This window comes from Ovis aries, chromosome 5 (genome assembly GCF_016772045.2).
Source record: "Ovis aries strain OAR_USU_Benz2616 breed Rambouillet chromosome 5, ARS-UI_Ramb_v3.0, whole genome shotgun sequence".
In the NCBI taxonomy this organism is placed as follows: Eukaryota; Metazoa; Chordata; class Mammalia; order Artiodactyla; family Bovidae; genus Ovis; species Ovis aries.
The window spans coordinates 24438199-24461134 of NC_056058.1; the positions used below are offsets into that span (position 1 = coordinate 24438199).

General features: G+C 42.6%; 1 protein-coding gene across 1 annotated transcript in view; it reads right to left on the reverse strand.

Moving 5' to 3' along the window:
• MEGF10 (multiple EGF like domains 10) overlaps positions 1-22936 on the reverse strand; it is a 184901-nt gene that overhangs the window by 156132 nt on the left and 5833 nt on the right. The window contains exon 2 of the mRNA XM_042250276.2: positions 10184-10338. Within this exon, the coding sequence (XP_042106210.1) occupies positions 10184-10232 (49 nt within the window). The 5' untranslated portion in view covers positions 10233-10338. The remainder of the gene's footprint in view (positions 1-10183; positions 10339-22936) is intronic.

Genomic DNA, 22936 nt, shown 5'->3' on the forward strand with positions numbered 1-22936 from the left:
AAAGCATTCAAGATTAAGTTGACCCTATCATACTGAACACATTAATTTCCTTCTTATGAAGATATCCCTATGAACTATATTACTGTCATTTGTTCAAGGTTTTAAACTTTCTAATCATTTAATTTTAAAAGGAAAAATAAAATCTAATGAATTTAAAGTATACATGAAGCCTATCTCAATTGAAGAATCTATGGAGGATGGAAACAGTTTCCTGCATGGATTATATTTTTCTTGCCCTGCTAATTTGAAAGGGTCTATGATTCATTTCTATGATTCCCTTTGGTGACCATGTACGCCTCCCTAATTGTTTGAAATTCAAACCATTACATAAGCTTCCTGTAGACTTATTTCTCTCTTTGCAATAATTTATTCTCTCATCCCATGTCTAGTTAACAATGTTTCCAGGACATAAGCAAAAGTATTTTTTACGCTTCTCACTAAAAACTGCAGAGAAATCTCTGCTGGAACCAACTCTCCACATCCTTCTTCTGGTACAGGAAGTTACCTTGGGCTGCTGGTCATCTTTTCACATAGCCAACCCCTTCTCCTCAGTTAGCTACAAACTCCTCAAATGCAGAGCTCAAGTCACTGTCTTGTCTTTCATTCCACATCTCTTTAATTTATACTACTCTCCCCATCTGCAAAAATACAACAGATGTTCAATAAACGATTGTTAACTGAAATAGGTCAAAAGTTGGGGCACACAGCATTCACACTGCTGAGTGATCTGAGAGGCTGATGGGCAGTCAGGGGATTGTATCCTGTGAGTCACAGACAGTTGGTATGAGTCTAGAGGCTTCGGGGGAGAGATTAATAAACTGAGAATGGGATCCATACCTGAGGAAAACAAACCCCTGAATAGTTTTGAGAAACCATCCCTGAAGTGATACGTTCCACCAGGAGATGGCGCTTTAGCTCAGGACCTCTCTTGGCCAAGTTTCCGCTTCGTTCAAAAGGTGACGCTATGAACTTATAGAAATATTTACCCAGCAATGGAACTTATAGAAACATGAATTCTGTCATCCCAGTTCTTGCTGTTGTTAGGGGAAATATAAGGAAACATATTAGAATCTTATTTAAAGAAAAGTTTTGCTTTTCCAGCAACTGTATAATCCTAGCAACAGTGTTTTTCCTTGAACCACAGGTCTTTCCTACTATACCTAGGAGGTCTCACTTTTTGATGCAAGGTGTACATAGAGATGGTTTCTAAAAATAGATTTAATGTGGTAAGGTCTGAGTTTCTACATGCCTACCTTTATATTTGGCAAAAATATGTTTGGCATCAATGGTAGAAAATGTCTAAATGGATAAATGTGGTAAAAAAAAAATATATATATTAGATGACATTTGAGGAAACAAGGGGCTTTCCTGGTGGCTCAGACGGTAAAGAATCTACATGCAATCCGGGAGACTCAGGTTCGATCCTTGGGTCCAGAAGATCCCCTGGAGAAGGGAATGGCAACCCACTCCAGTATTCTTGCCTGGAGAATTCTATGGACAGAGCAGCCTGAAAGCCTATTTAGTCTATGAAGTCGCACAGACATGACTGAGTGACTAACACATTTTGAGTAAACAAATATGGACTGCCATTAACATTGGTATCCCTTTCCATTGATGTATGTGTACAAATATTAAGTACACACAAGTTGCTGGCTCAAGGTTAATCAGATGAGCAGGTCAAGTTTATGCTTTATTAATACCAAGATTGAAACTAAATTAAATCCTGACTTTGTGCTATGAATCATCTGCTTCACGGGGTTAGATTAAAAGAGCTGAATTTCAGAATATAATCCACTAGAAATTCTCTTGGAAATACCCTGAAAAACTCAAAATTATGCATTAGGAGATACAGAAATGAACCAATAATTTTATAAAATGGGATCCAGGGCCTTTTCAAAATATTGAAACATCTCTAAGCTTATGGCCACCTTGGATTAGAAAGAAACAAAAAGTCATCTCCATGATAGAAATGCTGTTTTCAAATCTACACTATCTAAGAGCCATGTAGAAACGCATCAACAATGAGCAGTGTTTGGCTGTCTTTCCCAAGAGCACCAATAGACCCAGCTCTAAACAATTCAGGAAGTGCTCCAGAGAAAGTTTCAAGCCACATTCTCTTACTATTGAGGACACTTTTTCTACCTGTCCCTAGTTACTAGACTCATTTTCTCTAATAATGCGCCAGACTCATGATCATTATTAAAAAAGAAAGAAGGAAAAACAACCTTAATGACGACATTTGCCTTATAAACTGCCACAATCAAAGACAGAAATTTTCAGATGTAATTAATTATTTTCCCAGATAATTTATCTTATTAAAATATGGTAATTTACCATGGTTTCAGGTTATTTGAAACCTTTCTGGGATTGAAAGCTGAAGTTAATTTCTCGCTATAAACAGCGTAATTTGAACTGAAGATAGTCAGGGAGCATTTTATATTCACTCAAGCACATAAAAGCTAAAATTGTTTATTCATATCCAAGGTACTTGAAGGAATCTGACGGTACCCCAGGAATCCGCATATGCTTCAGTACTGGAGTGCAAAGGGAAGATCAAAAAGGACAGAACCATCCTCCCAAAACTGATCCAACCTGTGCTGGCTGGATCCTAGGCTGATAAGGACTTAGGAAGAAAGCCCTTGCAAAGATGTCATTTTTGACGACATCAGGATGCCCAAATCAAAAATCAGTGGGATTGGAGGCTTAATGAGACACTTTGTTATGCCCTGCAATAAAAAATAGAGACGGAGTTCTTCAGGCTTAATTACCACATCTGTTATTAGGCACTTTACCGTGATTGACTGGAGTGTATGTCGGACACAGTGCCAAAAAAGCCTCCCCATGAAAGCAGCTCCTCGCTCGCTGCCTGAATGGCAGCAGCCTCTGTTACAACCAGGATTTCCATGGCCAACAATCACAGCCTGGTGTGCACAAGCCTCTGTGCCAGCTGAAGGCACTTTTCCCTGGTGCCAGTTAAACTGGAAGCACGGTCTGGGCTGCTTGCTCTGACTTCTTTTTTCTCTCTCTCTCCTGTGGACTCCATTTCTATCATGCTCACCCAAGGCCCATGATAAACAACAGGCCCAGTGGGGAGAGGAAGGAGCAGGGCGAGACCAGGAGGGCCCAGCTCTGGCTCTGCTGTGGTCCTACCTGCAGCCATGCACATTAGGAGCTCTGATGGGACCCTGCCGATGAAGTGCATTTATTAGTTACTGAGCTAATCATGACTTGAAAACATGAATCTAATCTGCAAAACCAGGATGCTGTTTTCTCAGGACTCCTAGATCCTTGGATGCCTTGCACCCCACGAACCAACCACCAAATCGAATTTTAGGAATTTATCATCTCATTCTGTAATCTTTGCAAGCCCATGGATTGTAGCCGCACCCCCTCCCCCCTGCACCTCCCACCCCCCACCCCAGGCTCCTCTGTCCATGGAATTCTCCAGGCAAGAATACTGGAGTGAGTTGCCATTTCCTTCTCCAGGGTATCTTCCAGACCCAGGGATCAAACTCGGGTCTCCCGCATTGCAGGCAGTTTCTTTACCATCTGAGTCATTGGGGATTTCTAACATATATATTAGAGAAACTTAAAGCCATCTCTCTGTGTCCCCAGTAAAGCTGTTCAGATTCTTCCAAGTCTGTGTATGGAGGTAAGTGGGCATCTACTAATTAAACTGCAATTCATTTGAAAACAGCTGCCTTTTAAAAATATGTCATCCTTCAACTTAAAACTGCAAAAATCCAGACACCCACAGCTGTCTGTATCTCTAAATCAGATTACTGCGCAGGCAGAAGCACTGGGACAATTATTAGCACAGAAAACCATTCTTCAGACCAGACATAAATGCAGGAAATCTCTTACCCAAACACATGCCAGGTAGGGAAACAAACAAACACTCACCTAACCAGAGCTGTCTAAAGTAAACAATGGCCCAGTGCTAGAGAAGTTGTGTCATATGGTTGTAACGTAAGAGATGAGAAAAGATTACAACATATATACCTTGTAAATATTCTTCTGGAACAATCAAGTATAAAGAAGAATGTCCTTGAGGCCTTCTCTCGGTGTGTTTAATTTGCTCTTAGAGGATGAGATTATATAAATTTATGATGCACTCCCCAGTTGCATTTTTATACCAAGCAATACCCATGGTGTTTCGGGTGTATGGTTACTCTCAATGGTGATCTGTGCATAGACTATAACTCAGAAATAACAGTGAATGAACTATGAGAAGTTGGCAAGCAGGAGAAGGACTTTCTACTCTATTAGAAAAATCAGAGCGGCATTTAATAAAAATAAAAGGAATGTATGGTTTTCTGAAAAGGAACGAACATTGATAAAAGTCACTGTCTATACATTTGGAGGCATTTCAGATATGACATGTTCTCTGCCTTGGGATGGAAACTGTCAGTTCCCTAGAGGTTCACCCATGACGCCTGCCCACTTTTCAGCAATTTTTTCAACTTATGAGGGGAGGGAGGAAACGGGCTCTTGTAAACAGACCTCAGACTTCTCAGACATTTTACTGTTGCACACTTCCTGCAAGTCATGATTGCTGAAGAGCCCTCTCACATTCCTCAGACTTCTGAAATGTGGCCTTTCTCTCCTCAATCCCTATAATATAAATGACTGAGGCTCTTTTTTAAACTAAGCCTTTCCCTTATTCTCCTTTCTGTTTATCCACAATGAGCTTTTGTGATCCCCTAAGAAAAGAAGAGAGATAGTAGAGCAGGGTGGAAGTGGAATCAACCAATTGTGAAATTATATAAAGTCTACTCTGACAGCAACAACAAAAAGAGAGCGATTTCAAAGCAACATTCATTCAAAAGATAAAATTATACAACTAATGGTTTTTGTGGTATTACAGAGTAAGAAGCTATACATTAAAATACCTAAAAGCAATTTGGCAATAATTTCTCAGATATGATACCAAAAGCACAAGCAACAAAAGAAAAAGGAGGTAAACTGGACTTCATAAAAATTAAAAACTTTCATTTTTAATCAAAGGACATTAGCAGCAGAGAAAAGGCAACCCACACAATGGGAAAAAATATTTGCAAATTATATATCTGATAAGGGATCAATACCAAGACTATTAAAAAACAAAGAGTCTAACAACTTAGCAACAAAAAATTATTTAATTAAAAATGGGCACAGAACTTGAATAGATATGTCTTTAAAGAAGATACAGTATTGGCCAATATGCACAGGAAAAGGTGTTCAACATCACTAATCACTAGGAAAATGCAAACTGAAACCATGAGATACCCCTCCACATCCATTAGGATTGTTATTATCAAAACATAAAACAATAAAAAACCAGAAAATAGCAAGTGTTGGTAGGGATGAGAAGAATTTGGAAACGTGTGCATTGTTGGTGGGAATGTAAAACATTATGCTGCTGTGGAAAACAGCATGGCTATTTCAATTAACTAAAAAAATTAGACATGAAATTGCCATATGATACAATTCCACTTCTAGGTATATACTCCAAAAGATTTGAAAGCAGCGGCTCAAACAGATTTGTATACCAATGTTCACAACAGAATTATGCACACTATCCAAAAAGTAGGAGTAATACAAATGTCTATTAATGGAGAAATGGATAAACAACATGCAGTATATTTACACAATGGAATATTATTCACCCTTAGAAAAGGACGTTCTGACACATGCTGCAACATGAAGGAAATGGAGACATTACACTAAGTGAAACAAGCCAGCCACAAGAGCATAAATATTGCATGATTTCCCTTATTCTAGGACTGCAAGGAGATCCAACCAGTCCATTCTAAACGAGATCAGTCCTGGGTGTTCTTTGGAAGGAATGATGCTAAAGCTGAAACTCCAGTACTTTGGCCACCTCATGCGAACAGTTGACTCATTGGAAAAGACTCTGATGCTGGGAGGGATTGGGGGCAGGAGGAGAAAGGGAAGACAGAGGATGAGATGGCTGGATGGCATCACCGACTCGATGGACGTGAGTCTGAGTAAACTCCAGGAGTTGATGATGGACAGGGAGGCCTGGTGTGCTGCGATTCATGGGGTCGCAGAGAGTCGGACACGACTGAGTGACTGACCTGAACTGAACTGACTGAGGTACCTAGAGTAGTCACACCAGTAGCCAGAAAGTATAGAAAGGTGGTGGCCAGGGGCTGGGGTCACAGGGACATCGGTATTTGCTGTTTAATGGGTGCAGAGTTTCCACTGGGAAAATGGAAAGGTTCTACAGATGGTGAGGCAATAGTTGCACAACAACAGGAGTAAACTTAATGCCACACAACAGTACACTTAAACACAGCAAACACAACACCTCTTTTATCACAATTTGAAAAAAGAAGAAACGAGAACTAAGCCAAGTTCTAAGGAGTGAGTAACAGATACCTGCCCAAGAGGTAGGGACTTCTTGTTTGCCTTTCTTTTTGCACCTGTCTGCATGATTTAAACACACATTGTGCGTTCTTCCACAGATCATGGGACCCTAAGCCAGTCGCTAGAACTCAAGGGTAGAAGGGGGGAAACGTCAGTAACCCAATAACAACAGAGGGATCCTGTGTCTGTTCAGCACCACCATTGCCTTCTCTGCAGGATTAGGGGTGCAAAGTGTCCCCTCTCTGCTCTCCTAGAGAGCTCTAAACAGAAGACGATTCCTCCGGAACCCACCAACAGAAGCCAAAATAGACAATTTAGCGCGCGCTCTCTCCACTTTAAGCAAATGAGAACCAAAGGGCATCTTGCATTTTGAAGCCCCTGTGCCTGTCAGAATCCCGGCTCTCTACCCCTGTCTGCCTGAATTCAAAACTCCATTTCGCCCGTTTAACTCGCAATGAATGGACTTAGGGATGCGGACTGGTGTGCATGTCTTACTTTCTCGGAGAAGTTATTAGGAATTTGAGGTTAAAACCGAGTAACTTGCCTTCCTCGATTTCAATTCTAAATTCCCCCACTTGGATTTTCTGGGTCAAACAAAACAAAGTAGCTTTGCTTTGGAGTTTTATTCCCCTCCGCCCCCGCCAACTCATCTAATAACTAATGAAGTTAAGATGACACAAAACAATGCTTTTTTGAGTGCAGAATGCACATCTCAATCCCTTCTGGCAGGTACTCCTACAGAACAGTTGTTATTTATAATACCTATAAGGGAGAGAGGAGATTAAAAGATCAGGTCCCACTGTACTTCTCCACAAAGCCAGCCACAGCTGTATCGGGGCTTCGGAGCAACTGGTCGGCAAGGAGACAGCAAGCCTTCTGTTCTGCAGGGTCTGTTCAGGTCACCGCATGTGGCGTGGATTAGACAGTCCCGGGTCTCTGTTACCCAGAGGGGCAGGACTGGCCTTTCCACTCCACACTTCTGAACTAGGGCTCTGTGCCGTCACCAGACACTCTCTTCACAGTCTCATGGGGAACAGTAGCAGATATCAGATTTTAAATGCTAACAATTTCTTTTCTTCTTCTTTTTTTAAATGTATGTGTAGGTTTTTTTTTTTTTAAGAGAAACAGAAAGCACATTTGTACCTGTTTTTCCTGAAGATCTGTCATAACAAAGTAGAAGAAAATACATCCATCATGGATAGAAGAAGGTAGTTGAGATTTGGTGTGATGTTAGCCTTAACTGAGGACTTTGCTAAAGTCATGCTTTAAGTTCCACATTTTGGGGCAGTAACCAGAAGCCAGTACAGAGGAAGAGTCCCCAGGAAGGCAGCCATCCCCAGACTCATCCCAGGTTCCTCCGGGGCAGAGAAGGGACGGGGAGCAAGCTCTGTGAGCCACACAACTGTGCTTCCTGCATTCGGTGTTAAGCCCCTCAGACAGCTCTGCTCGCTGCCAGCGCTAAGCCCTCACCCACCTTAGTCTCACCTGCCCGTTCAGCCGTACCCTGCACTCCAGACTCGCCCCAGAGGCTTCCTGGTCAAGGTCATGGCATTGCAAAGGACCTTTCTGACCTCTTCATCTCATCAATAAGAAATCAGGCATGAGACAGTTTTTTAGGTGCCTACGATCAAACAGTGGTGGATTTAGATCTCAAGTCAAGAGCTCCAGGCTCCAGATGCATTCACTGACCATCCTACTATTCTGGACCACCTAGCAGGGCTCTGAGCATGCTCCCGTACTCTAGAAGTATTTGCTTATTTCACTCAAGGCCATGCAAGTGTGTGTGTGTGTGTGTGTGTGTGTGTGTGTGTGTGTGTGTTAGTCACTCAGTCATGTCCGACTCTTTGCAACCCCATGGACTGTAGCCCACCAGGCTCCTCTGTCCTTGGGATTTCCCAGGCAAGAGTACTGGAGTGGGTTGCCATTCCCTTTTCCAGTGTGTGTGAAGATAGATAGACAGATAGATAGATACAGATTAGTGACACTAATCTTGAGATTCACATCACCGTGTATGCTTTTCATTGGCACCAAGAGGAGAAAGCACAAAAAACTACCTCAAAGTGATACAGTTCTAAAAGTGGGCAGCTACACTCATGAGTAATGCTGGAATTTCAAACTTGGGTGATCCCACCACCTCCCACAACTCAGCATGAAGTACATTTAAGGTAAAGCTCGAACCAAATCAATGAAGTGAAACTCTTAAAAGTCCCTCTCTCTTTAAGCAATTTTGCTTCATCTGGACTTCTCTCCCCTAACCATGGGGTTCCCGCTGGGCCTTCAACAATGATCCTGGGGCCTGACTCTGACCTCCCACAGGCATCTTCACTTTCCCAGCTGCTCAGCCGCCAATGACTGCAGCACACAAAGAATGAGCGGGACGGTCACTGCGCATGGCTTTTCCTCTGTGGGCACAGGAGTCAAAGCCTGGCGGAGGTCACCTCACATCTCAGAGAAGAGGCCACAGAAGAAAGCCCACTGTGGTTCCCCATAGGTTTGCTCTGCCTCGAGTCTTCCTTGTGGTGGATCCAACTCCTAGACAGACGGTGAAGCTGCTTTTGTTTTAAAGAACTGGTTCTTAGAACTCAGTGACAAAACTTGCCTGATTTCCAAAGCCCTGTGTTTACTGACTGACACTTTGTTCTGCAGATCTGCCTGCCAGGCCGTGGTTGCCATCCTCCTCAGCAGCAGAGCCTGACACATTTCCCAACAAAGGAAACAGACAAGGCTCAGCACCCACCGACCCATGCAAACACCGCGGTCTCCTCCTGTGCCAGGGGAGGAATCTACATACCACGGGGGCCCTAATGACATGGCCTCGTCTTCACACACAGTACAACCTAGCCAAGAAATGAAAAAGGCTCTTTTGAATTCTCCCAACTACACAAGAGCTTCCTCAGATCAAGCTATCAGAAATCTTCCAGGGATAGAGAAGGTCCCTGTCTGTCCCGCCTGAACTCTGCAAATTCAGAAAGAACGGAGTTTTGTCCTTTAGGGAGGGGGCCGCACATAAGTACCCACTTCAAATTCTAAAAGCGAATTTAGGGGATCACTTTCAGAAGCTCTCTGGATGTCATAACAATACAATATCCTCAATCAAAGACAATTACGCTGGAAGGTGACAGTTGGACCTAGAGGGTTAGCTTATAGGATGATGATCACAATCATAAAAATTACTCTACAGCAGTGATGGGCTGCGGGGAGGCCCACGGAACGATCCCCAGCGGCTGCATAAACAAAACTACAAAGCATCATTTGCATCCTGCCTTGAAAAAAACAAGGCCAGGATTTTTTTTTTTTTTTCCTGCCCTACCTTGGCAGAGCTCCACATCATAAGCTTTTTGCTTTTGTTTTTGAACAGTGGAAGAAAAGTGCCTTTGCTCCAGGCAGGTCTTCACCAAAATAAAAGTAGACCATCTGGCTAGCTGTCCTGAGGAACTCTCTGCACTTGAGTTCTTGCCTGGGCTTAGGCAGAGTTCTCACCCTTTTGGAAGGAGGATGTCTTCTCAGTGGAAAGATCCACCTGACCTCTCCTGGCCCAGGTGAGGTGCTGTCTGGCTGGCACAGCCTCCATTCCTGACCCTCCCTTCACACTCTCACCACTTCAATTCGTCTGCCTCCTGTGAAAGGATAACTAGGAGGTCTACTGTTCAAAACCTGAAAGTCCAAAGCACAAACTGTCCACCCCTTCCCTCACCTCGCATCCTTCAGACAATGGTTCTCACTCACTCTTGACTATTCACCACTCATTAGCATCTCCAGCAGAAGAAAGATGAGGTCTTGGAGAAAGTTTCTCATCAAACAATGATGCTACCTTGTGGGCTCACTGGTGCACAGTAGGAGACAAGGTCAAGATTATCCATTCAGTAGGATGGTGGGTCAGGTTCTCTTCTTCATGTTATTCTTCAATACCCATAGTTCTGAATAATCTCAAAATTAGTCAGGCCCACAAATGCTTGAGTTCCTATTCTATGAAAGAAAGAAGGAAAGGAAGGCAAGAAGAAGAGAGGGAGGAAAAAAGTAAGGGAGGGAATGGGAAGAAAAAAGAAAATGTTTACATGTCTTGGTTTGCTCAGGCTTCCATATCAAAATACCACAGACTGGGTGACTTAACAATATAAAGTTATTTCTCATAGTTCTGGAAGTCCAAGATCAAGATGCTGGCCAATTCAGGCTCGCGGAGAACTCTCTGCCTGGCTTGCAGATGGCCCCCTTCTCACTGAGTCCTTGCATGATGGAAAGAGAGAGTTCCAGGGTCTCCTCCTCGTCTCGTAAGGGCACCAGCTCTAGATGATTAGGGCCCCACGTTATGACCTCATTTAACCTTCATCACCTCCTCACAGGGCCCATCTCCATATATAGTCACACTGAGGGGACAGGATGTCAACAGATGAATTTGGGGAGACACAACCAAGTCCACGGCATTATGCCTGACCATTTGGGGACCTCATGGTAAACCAGACATATCCCATGTGCTCAGGAAATTTATATTCTAGAATTAATTTATGCTAAAAGCAGAAGGGCCCTCAAACTTTACGCAGTCTTTTCCCACAAGCTCCAAGGATTACTTCTAGAAATATTCCAAGAAGTTACCTTCTGATGGGGGGCAAGGGCTAGCTATTTTATCCTAATTCACAGAAAAGACCACAGGGGCACAGACAGCTGAGGTGGCCAGGGCACCTGTGACGGGGCAACATAAAGAAATTAAGCTCAAAGTGTGCCCCTATCTCCAGAGGGAGATGATACCATAAGCTCTGAGGCACCAACCACATTCCTTATCACTAGACTCCTAATACTGAAAGGGCAGACTCTGTCAGGCCAAGATGTTCAAAAAGACTTCGTGATTCAGTTTGCAGAAGGAACATTATTTGGAAACTTTTGTCCAAGCCAAGATCAGAACTGTAGCTTGTCAGAGAGAGGAACCCTACTGCTTTCCTGAATTCTGAAGGAAGAGTTTCTATGCTTATTGATTCAACAAGCTCAATATCCAAAATAGTACAGCATATAAAAGAGAGTGTAGACCCGAGGTACAACACACCAGGATTCCACAATAGCCTCACTGAATTAAAAATGGCAGTGACCTAGACAAATCCTTGAGTAGAAATTAATCAATTCAATACAATCAAGTAAAATTTACTGAGTGTTTACTATATACCAGATAAGTCATAAGTCTTTTCCATTTATCATTTCAATTAATCCTCATGAGAGCTCTCTGAGAAAGTTAATATTCTCCCTACTTAACTGATAAAGAAACTGAAGTCTGGAGTAACTGGCTCATGGTTATACATCTAGTAAACACGGAGCAGACCAGAATTCAAACCCAGGTAGTCTGGTTCTAGAACCCACACTTTAAACCACATTATAGCACAACCTGCACCTTAGCTTTTCAACTGCAGCTGTCCATTGGACACAGTGATCAATATTTGAAATGTATAGCTAGAATCTAAGTCCAAGAAGGCAGAGACCTTGCTTATCTCAGGTAATGCATAGAGAATTGCATGGAATGTAATAGGTAGTCCATGAATATTTATTAAATAAGTAAATAACAGATTGTATTAGATTTAGTGAAATTACTACATTAGTTTCTTTATTGTCTTCCCCATTTTTATGTCATTTTCTACTCCTGTCAGCAATGATAACCCTCTTTAATAATCATTGTCTAGTAAAGTTAAGTAGTTTTCAAAGATTTCCCAACTTGGCTCCAACCTCCTGCAATTTTATTTCTTGATATCTCCATTAGCAGACACGCCACTCTGGCCATCTCTGCCTGCCCCTGTTCCTGCCCTCACCCACTCTCACCCAGCCCTGAATTTCTATCAGCTGGGTTACTCTCTCCCTCTTCTCCATTACAGGATGCTCACTTATCTTTCAAAGTCCCATCTCTTCTAAGAAGCCTTCTCAACAAATCCACAGTGATCTCTCCCTCTTCCAAGGCAGGTTCACTTAGAACATGTCACCTGCTTCCTTGTTTTTCCTGTCCCCAGACTGGCAGTGTGCTGAGGGCAGGTACCAGGCCTTGACATGTGGAATATCCTCTCCAATACGCAGCAAAGACTTGGCTGTGCGGACACATCATGAAGAGAGATCGACTGACTGATACAGACACATCTCATCTAAAGGCAAAACATTTGCTCATTTCTTTTTAATAAAGGCCAAAGAAATAATTGAACTAAAATCCACGTGATGTAAAATTCATCATTTAACCACACTGTACCACCAGTACCCCATCCACTTCCAGAACATTTCATCACCCCAAAAAGAAATCCTGTATGACCCAATCACTGTTCATTCCCCATCTACAAGCCTCTTGTAAGCATTAATCCACTTTTTAGCTCCATGGATTTGCCTGTGCTTAACAAATGAAATCATACAGCATGTAGCTTTCATGCCTGGTTTCTTTCACAAGCATTATGTTTTCAAGATTCATCCATATCCTACCATGTATCATACTTTATTCCTTTTTAGGGATGAATAATATTCCATTGTAATCCAAGTCTATGCCCCAACCAGTAATGCTGAAAGCTGAAGTTGAATGGTTCTATGAAGACCGACAAGACCTTTTAGAACTAACACCCAAAAAAGATGTCCTTCTCATTATAGGGGACTGGAATGCAAAAGTAGGAAGTCAAGAAACACCTGGGGTAACAGGCAAATTTGGCCTTGGAATGCGGAATGAAGCAGGGCAAAGGCTAATAGAGTTTTGCCAAGAGAATGCACTGGTCATAGCAAACACCCTCTTCCAACAACACAAGAGAAGACTCTGCACATGGACATCACCAGATGGTCAACACCGAAATCAGATTGATTATATTCTTTGCAGCCAAAGATGGAGAAGCTCTATACAGTCAGCAAACACAAGACCGGGAGCTGACTGTGGCTCAGACCATGAACTCCTTATTGCCAAATTCAGACTTAAATTGAAGAAAGTAGGAAAACCACTAGACCATTCAGGTATGACCTAAATCAAATCCCTTATGATTTTACAGTGGAAGTGAGAAATAGATTTAAGGGACTAGATCTGATAGATAGAGTGCCTGATGAACTATGGATGGAGGTTCATGACACTGTACAGGAGTCAGGGATCAAGACCATCCTCATGGAAAAGAAATGCAAAAAAGCAAAATGGCTGTCTCGGGAGGCCTTAAAAATAGCTATGAAAAGAAGAGAAGCAAAAAGCAAAGGAGGAAAGGAAAGATATAATCATCTGAATGCAGAGTTCCAAAGAATAGCAAGGAGAGATAAGAAAGCCTTCCTCAGCGATCAGTGCAAAGAAATAGAGGAAAACAACAGAATGAGAAAGATTAGAGATCTCTTCAAGAAAATTAGAGATACCAAGGGAACATTTCATGCAAAGATGGGCTCGATAAAGGACAGAAATGGTATGGACCTAACAGAAGCAGAAGATATTAAGAAGAGTTGGCAAGAATACACAGAAGAACTGTACAAAAAAGATCTTCACGACCAAGATAATCATGATGATGTGATCACTCACCTAGAACCAGACATCCTGGAATGTGAAGTCAAGTGGGCCTTAGAAAGCATCACTACGAACAAAGCTAGTAGAGGTGATGGAATTCCAGTGGAGCTATTTCAAATCCTGAATGATGATGCTGTGAAAGTGCTGCACCCAATACGCCAGCAAATTTGGAAAACTCAGCAGTGGTCACAGGACTGGAAAAGGTCAGTTTTCATTCCAATCCCAAAGAAAGGCAATGCCAAAGAATGCTCAAACTACCACACAATTGCACTCACCTCACATGCTAGTAAAGTAATGCTCAAAATTCTCCAAGCCAGGCTTCAGCAATACGTGAACCGTGAACTTCCTGATGTTCAAGCTGGTTTTAGAAAAGGCAGAAGAACCAGAGATCAAATTGCCAACATTCACTGGATCATCAAAAAAGCAAGAGAGTTCCCCAAAAGCATCTATTTCTGCTTTATTGACTATGCCAAAGCCTTTGACTGTGTGGATCACAATAAACTGTGGAAAATTCTGAAAGAGATGGGAATACAGACCACCTGACCTGCCTCTTGAGAAACCTATATGCAGGTCAGGAAGCAACAGTTAGAACTGGACTGGTTCCAAATAGGAAAAGGAGTACATCAAGGCTGTATATTGTCACCCTGCTTGTTTAACTTCTATGCAGAGTACATCATGAGAAACGCTGGGCTGGAAGAAGCACAAGCTGGAATCAAGATGGCCGGGAGAAATATCAATCACCTCAGATATGCAGATGACACCACCCTTATGGCAGAAAGTGAAGAGGAACTAAAAAGCCTCTTGATAAAAGTGAAAGAGGAGAGTAAAAAGTTGGCTTAAAGCTCAACATTCAGAAAACGAAGATCATGGCATCCGGTCCCATCACTTCATGGGAAATAGATGGGGAAACAGTGGAAACAGTGGCTGACTTTATTTTTTTAGGCTCCAAAATCACTGCAGATGGTGATTGCAGCCATGAAATTAAAAGACGCTTACTCCTTGGAAGGAAAGTTATGACCAACCTAGATAGCATATTCAAAAGCAGAGACATTACTTTGCCAACAAAGGTGCATCTAGTCAAGGCTATGGTTTTTCCTGTGGTCATGTATGGATGTGAGAGTTGGACTGTGAAGAAAGCTGAGCACCGAAGAACTGATGCTTTTAAACTGTGGTGTTGGAGAAGACTCTTGAGAGTCTCTTGGATTGCAAGGAGATCCAACCACTCAATTCTAAAGGAGATCAGTCCTGACTGTTCTTTGGAAGGACTGATGCTAAAGCTGAAGCTCCAGTACTTTGGCCACCTCATGCGAAGAGTTGACTCATTGGAAAAGACTCTGATGCTGGGAGGGATTGGGGGCAGGAGGAGAAGGGGACGACAGAGGATGAGATGGCTGAATGGCATCACCGACTCAATGGACATGAGTTTGGGTGAACTCCAGGAGTTGGTGCTAGACAGGGAGCCCTGGCGTGCTACAGTTCATGGGGTTGCAAAGAGTCGGACATGACTGAGTGACTGAACTGAACTGAAGTGAATATTCCATTGTATAGAGATATGACATTTTGTTTTTCCAGTCTCCAATCATCAGTTGGTGGGCATTTGGGTTGTTTTCACCTTTTAGTTTTCGTGAGTAATGCTGCCACATGTTTTTGTTTAAATCCCTCTTAAGTCTGCTCACATCTTACTAGAAAAGAACAAATTCATTGACTAAAAGAGCTAGTTGCTAAGTCATATCCAACTCTTTGCAACCCCATGGACTGTAGCCCGCCAAGCTCCTCTGTCCATGGGATTCTCTGGGCAAGATACTGCAGTGGGTTGCCACGTCCTTCTCCAGGGGATCTTCTGGATCCAGGAATCCATCCTGGGTCTCACGCATTGCAGGCAGATTCTCTACTGTCTGAGCCACCAGGAAAGCCCCTGGTTCTGCAGTAGAGATAAATAACTTTTCTCTTAGTAAAATACTATCATCATTAAAAAATAATTCAGGTCCATGAGCAAATTAAATTGTTGCTGTATTCTACAATATTTTGAATTCCTGATCTTTTATATCATATTATATCATAGGCTATATTTTCTAACTTCTGTATTTAATTAATATAATCATACTTAAGTGTTAATATAATACATAGTTAATATAATCATACATAATTCTCTCATAAAATCATAAGCAAATCTTATTCCTAGACATTTCATTATTCTTCCCTATTTTAACATTATTTGGTGTTAAATAATAACTAAGATTTATTGAGAGCTTACTACATACCTACGTAACACCCTTTGAAGTATATACTAAAGGAGATCAACTCTTCGCATGAGGTGGCCAAAGTACTGGAGTTTCAGCTTTAGCATCAGTCCTTCCAAAGAACACTCAGGACTGATCTCCTTTAGAATATACTTTAGTATATACTTACTACATACCTACATAACACCCTTTGAAGTATATACTGTTGAAAAGAGGCTGAGAGAAGATAAGTAGCCTGCCAAGGTCACAAGGGTTTGGGCTGGAGATCAGACCCTCACCAGGGTTATCACATTTCATACAGTAAATGACAAGGTCAGTCAGGAGTAGACCCTGACCATCAATGTCTTGTCTCCTCGTTCATGACTTTAATCACGTGTTCGTGTAAAATCAACAGTGAACCTTTAAGCCCCATGCCCAAAGGAAGTGTATAGAATGGATACTCAAACCTCTCACAGATGTGCCAAAACCATTTCAAAGTCAACAATTCCAAAACCTCCTTCAGGAACAACAACAAAAAAAAAACCTATTTTTTCCATCTGAGTCTATCAGTTGTATGTGGTAACAGCAAGTTAGGATGTTCCCATAGGTACATGGAACAATCCACATTTATGGTGAACAATGTCTTCTACACAGAAAAAGGACCGCAGGCCACCCACATGCTGGAAACATCATTTTGCTCTGGAAACATCATTTTGCTCATAGGGCCATTCCACCATCACAGGTATTGCTCCTGGAGCTCACTGCAGCTCAGGAAGTGATGGCTGAAAAAAGTGAGAGGGGTGAGCCAACATCTTACTAGGTCCCAGTTAGAAAAATAAAAGAAATAAATGAAAGCATTTCAATATTAGACTTTGGGAGAGATATCATCTGAAGATTAGGGAAAACATCCATCCCCCAGAGTTGCTCTCTGATTTCTCCTGACAGATTACAATGAACAGGAGAAGAGTGGAAAGCAGGAATGGGAAGGTTTGCTAGCTGATCAACTTGGAGGGGTGATTTTGTTTTAGATTTGAAGAGTGGGGCTCTGCTGATGCTGCTGACCTCTTAGGCACTGGATTTGCTGCCTGGAAAAGTACAACAATCAACTATGATGGTGCTGTTCTGTTGCTTTCTGACACACAGCTCTTCTGGCTATGGAAGTAAGGACAAATTAAAGGATGTTTAAAGCTTCAGGCCTCCTTAGCCCCTCCAAGACCCAAATTTTGTGACAGTTGGGATTCTGGATTTATTGTTTTCCATCACTGTTACAGCTGTAATTCTGTATTAAACATGATGCTGTAAAAGTTTTTCAAACTTTTACTGAAGTATAAAATATATATCAGAAATGTATACAAATCAAAATTAAATAGCTCAATACATTTTCATCAGCTGAACACATCCATTTACCCTGCCCCCATGGGGCTTTCCAGGTGGCTCAGAGGGTAAAGAATCTGCCTGCAATGCTGGAGACCTAGGTTCAATCCCTGGGTCAGGAAGATCTCCAGAAGAGAATGGCAATGCACTCCAATATTCTTGTCTGAAGAATTCCACGGATAGAGGAGACTGGTGGGCTCCATGGTCACAAAGAGTCAGATACAACTGAGTGACTAACACTCACTTTTCATATGAGCATGGCCGTGCCCACTAAAGCAAGTCCCAGTTTTCCCCATGGCCAATGTCTTCCATTAGGAAGCTTGCAAAAGTCTCTTATCTTTATGCATCGGATGGCAGACAGAAGAAGCAAGAACTAGAATCCCACACCTCCAGAACAAAAAACACAACCACAGAAAGCTAACCCAAATGCTCACATGGATCACAGCCTTGTGTAACTCAGTGAAGCTATGAGCCATGCCACGCAGGGCCACCCAAGCTGCATGGGTCATGATGGAGTGTTCTGATAAAACAGGGTCCACTGGAGAAGGGAATGGCAAACCACTTCAGTATTCTTGCCTTGAGAACCCCATCAAGAGTATGAAAAGGCAAAAAGGTATGACACCAGAAGTGAGTTTGCTCTAACTCCAAGAGATAGTGAAGGACAGGGAAGCCGAGCGTGCTGCAGTTCACGGGGTTGCAAAGAGTCAGACACGACTTAGTGACTGAATAACATTAAACAGAACAATACGAGCATTTCAGAAGCCCTCCTTGGCCAGAGCTTTAATCCTAACACAAAAATAAGTGCCAGCAAGCACCCTGTGCCTAAAAAGTGCATTTAGCATTAAATGTGCTCCTTGGGACATGAGTACAATAATGTGACAACCCATCACTGCTGTATTTTTTCAGCACAAGCAGCAGCATCCACAAAGAACCTCAAGCAGAGCACAGTACGCATCCCTCACAGTACCGAGGGGCGAGCCTCTCTAAATCACAGGAATGGAGCCAAATTAACAGGCCTAATGACAACGCATTGAGAATTAATTAACTAATCAGGAGCGTGCTGAATACAATTCTTCTGCCACCTGCAAAGAACAGTCTCCTCTTCCCCTTCTCCACTTCAAAGGCATCTCTATCCTTGGTAAAAACCAAATACCCACTTAGTAAAGGATAAACAAACTGCAAGGGGGTGGGGGAGTGGAAACATGAATAAATAAACCACTTGCCTCTCTGCAATCCGCTTGCTTCTCCTCCTTTAATGGACTCAGAATGATAGTCTGTAATCAAGGTGCCGTGATGGACTCTATTACAAGAAGCTCTAAGTGACCTCAAGCAAGTCATGTATTGCTTTCTCCTGGGTACCAGCCTCCTTTAGCCTGATATTCCCAGTCAGAAAACCTCTTATCTCAGACACAAAAGGATTCCTACAGCCACTGAGCAGCAGTTGCCTGAGCACTGTGTAAATGGGCTCTCCACAACCCATCACATCCAGGAAAGGCTTCTGCCATTTGACCTCACTCAAGGCTGTACTCTTTGCCTAACTGGGGCAAAAAAAAATAGCCACCTACAAATATCCACAGGAACAAGGGACAGAGTTTCCCTTTAAAAGAAAGCCAGAGGCAAAGGCTGAATGAATGCCACACTTTTTCATAAATCAGGCTAAAAGAACAATCCTATGTGAAAAGTCCATGACCTTTCCTGAGGCTCTGACCTTGAATTTGAATCTTTTTCTGATGCAAAGAATGTAGCCAATTGTCGGGCTCTGGATTAGATTTTTACAGGAAGTTTACAACCCTTTCCCTTCAGCGCTAGAATCCAGTCTGGAAGTTGGGGGTGAGAAATGGTATCTACCTAACATCTGGGGAGTCCCCCAACCTCATAACTGTCCTAACATATCAATAATTTTCTAATGCATTTAACAGTATTTGACTCTCACAAGATTCTCAGCTTCTAAACTAACATCTGAATCTAGATTTGGAGGGAAAATTTTAAGACATTCACATGGTGATTATACCACAGAATAAAGAATCATTCTCTGAGATCAGAGGCCTTATGTAGGTCAGATCAGATTCTTGTGGAGAAGGCAATGGCACCCCACTCCAGTACCCTTGCCTGGAAAATTCCATGGACAGAGGAGCCTGGTGGGCTGCAGTCCATGGGGTCGCTAAGAGCGGAGTGACTTCACTTTCACTTTTCACTTTCATGCATTGGAGAAGGAAATGGCAACCCACTCCAGTGTTCTTGCCTGGAGAATCCCAGGGATGGGGAGCCTGGTGGGCTGCTGTTTATGGGGTCGCACAGAGTTGGACATGACTGAAGTGACTTAGCAGCAGTAGCAGATTCTTGTCTTTGATGAAGCTGGGGAAAAGAGGCCCAGAAATGTACCTTTGTCTATATGATATCCTCATATCATGTGAGATGTGAGGAACATCTCACATTTTTAAAATCAATAATAAAATCTTTCCATAGGAGAAGTCAATGGGTATAGCAGGAAACAACTCTTCTTTGGCCAGATATCAGCTGGGGTTCTAACAGACTTGTGTCCCTTTAATGCCATGTCATATGTGCCCAGTTGCTCAGTCATGTCAGACTCTTTGTGACACCATGGACTGTAGCTCACCGGGCTCCTCTGTCCATGGGATTTCCCAGGCAAGAATACTAGAGTGGGTCGCCAGTTCCTTCTCCAAGGGGTCTTCCTGATGCAGGGATCAAAACTGCATCTCCTGTGTCTCCTGCATTGGCAGGCAAATTCTTTACCACTGCGCCACCCGAGATGATCTTAATGCTATGTCTCATACCCCCAAACCAGCAGATTAATGATGCTTCCGCAAAATTACTTTCTCCTTTCCCAAATCCTACGTCTGACACATTGCTGCAAGTAGTTTAACTGTGGAAGGCCTTGACCTCCTTTCTTTGTCTCTCTGATTCAAGTGTGTCTGTTTCCTTGGGGCTACCAAGCTCAGTTGGATGGCTGGCCAGAGAGGAATGGAGCATCAGCCAAGCCGTGAACAATGGGCTCCTTTCTCCGGCTGTCACATGAACAGCGTTGTGTTACAGTCATTGTCCCTCCAAGCAGAGACAGAGAGGCACGGGTTCTCACAGACCAGCTATTCTCTCCGACCCCCTCTGACCAAGCCACTAAATATTAGACATGAAGAGAAAAGAAAGGGAAAGAATATTTGTGCCTTTGGAGCAATAACAGCCCTAACAAGGATTGCTAGTGTACCCACAGACCACCTGTGTCAGAAGACCCTGTCAGAAACACCCATCCCCAGTGCCCACTTCTGTAGCACGTATACTGAAAAATACACAGCCCTGGGCCCCACGGCACGCCTGCCTGCCAGTGTGTGCTCAGTCATGCCTGACTCTTTGCAACCCTATGGACTGTAGTCTGCCAGGTTCCTCTGTCCATGGGATTCTCCAGGCAAGAATACTGGAGTGGGTTGCCATTTCCTCCTCCTTACTGACCCAGGGATCGAACTCGCATCTCCTGCATCTTCCGCACTGCAGGCGGATTCTTTACCACTGAGCCATTGGGGACTAACACAATACTAAAAATACCCAGCCCTGGGCTCCACTGCACACCTACTAAATCAAAATTAGAGGTCAGCCAGTATCTGCCAGTGACTCTTAGGCTCCTAAAGTTTGAAAGCAGAGTCCTCAAGCATTTCTCACCCCGCTGATGGCCTGATTTTGCACACCTATCTATTCAAGGAACACAGGAGATGAGAGGATATTGAAAGGGCATGTACTTCACACTCTGGTGATCCAGTCTTCATGTGAGGGGAAATGACTGGGAGGAGAGAGATGAGAAAAATGTGGGCACCAAGTAATGTGGGGAATGAGACAGGAAAGTTAAAAACTAATTAATAATGACTGTTGAGAAGATAATAGGAAGTTGGGGGTAGGAAGAGCAATGAGGAAGAAGAGGGAGATACGGGGAGAATAAGAGGAGGTGCTGACGCAACCTGGCAGAGGCTGCACCTTCAGCAAAGGAGGAACAGTGAGAAAGCTCCAGTGGGGGGACGAACAGATGGCAGCAAACGAGCATGTTGCACATTTAGTTCAAAGTTTTAAGACGGGAATTTCCTCCATAGTTTTCAGCCTTAAAAGTCAGCCACTTAGAGTTGAATGTTCGGTGATATTGTGCTAAATGAAGTAGATATGAAGTGATATCCATGGTTGGGCTGATGACCTCATGCTAAAAAGACAGTAGAGTGGTGTGGTAAGGTCATCTCTAAATTAAACTTCTTAAAGGAAAATATGAATTCAGATCTAGATGATGTTAGAAGAAACTTAAGTCCTGTGTCCATCCACACCCCCGAAGAAGCTCTACAATGGCTAAAGAACAGTTTTCTCATGTAATACCTTCTCATGGAACAGGGGCTCAATTTGTACTTGACTCTCAATTGGGTGCCCCAAACCACATTGGGTTTATATAATAAAATAATTGCAGTATAATATGATGGGCCCCTTTAATGCACATAAGTTCTGTGGGAGCAGGTAGAATCTAGTCCTATAGTCCCAGACGTGGTTGTCATAAAACAGTTCTCAAATGTTAACTCATTACTCCTATGGAATGGTTTAGTCACTATTGCTTAAAGGTGTCTTACAAATTCCTGAGGCCACGTGTTTACACTTCCCTGTCTAAAATGCTTCATTCACTCAAGTCCTCTCTCCTTCAAAGCGACACACTGTCAGGATACAGCCCTCTCTCTAGGATGAGCCCTCAAGAGCAGTTCTCAGAACTGCACACCAGGCCCTCACTACATCCAGCCTTAAACCATCACTGCAGTTTTGTAATCTATTTTTTTAAGGCGAATATCTTGGTACTTACACATAGTGTGTATCCCTATGTCCTATATACACCAAACACACATCTGATGGAGACAAAATAAAACTCACTCTAATTACTTTCCCAAAGAACAAAAATCACATTTTATCACTGATTCCTTATGCAAAAAAAAAAAAACAAACAAAAAACAGAAAAAAGTATCTTTCACAAAATATCAATGGGAGTAGATGATTGAAAGTTTTCGTCTCGATTGTAGAATTAATCCTCTAGACCCAAAACAAAGATTTCATACTTTTATTTTGTTCTGTGTGAAACAAACTAAATTTGTGGGGTTTGATTTTCAATTTGCCATATGTTTTTAAAAGACAAGCATGATCCTTTACTAGAAGGTATTTAAAAGACTCATCATGGGAATGATCATCTGTGGCGAGGTTCTAGAACTAAGCCAGTCTATGCAGCTCGGCCAGGATGTCAAGGGCAAGGTGCTCAGTCACCCTCTAGATGGGGCCTCCTTGGTCCCAAAGATAAGATGTTTTTAACAGACCCTGATATCCTGTGCAAGTATGTATCAAGATGAGGCTTTCTATACTGAAATACTGTGTTTCTCTGTCTTGGGAAGAGGGGGATGGTACCATTTATTGCCCTCTGAATAGGAAATTGAAGTGGTTAAAATGCTTTACATAGTTTCTTTATCTAGGAGTATAA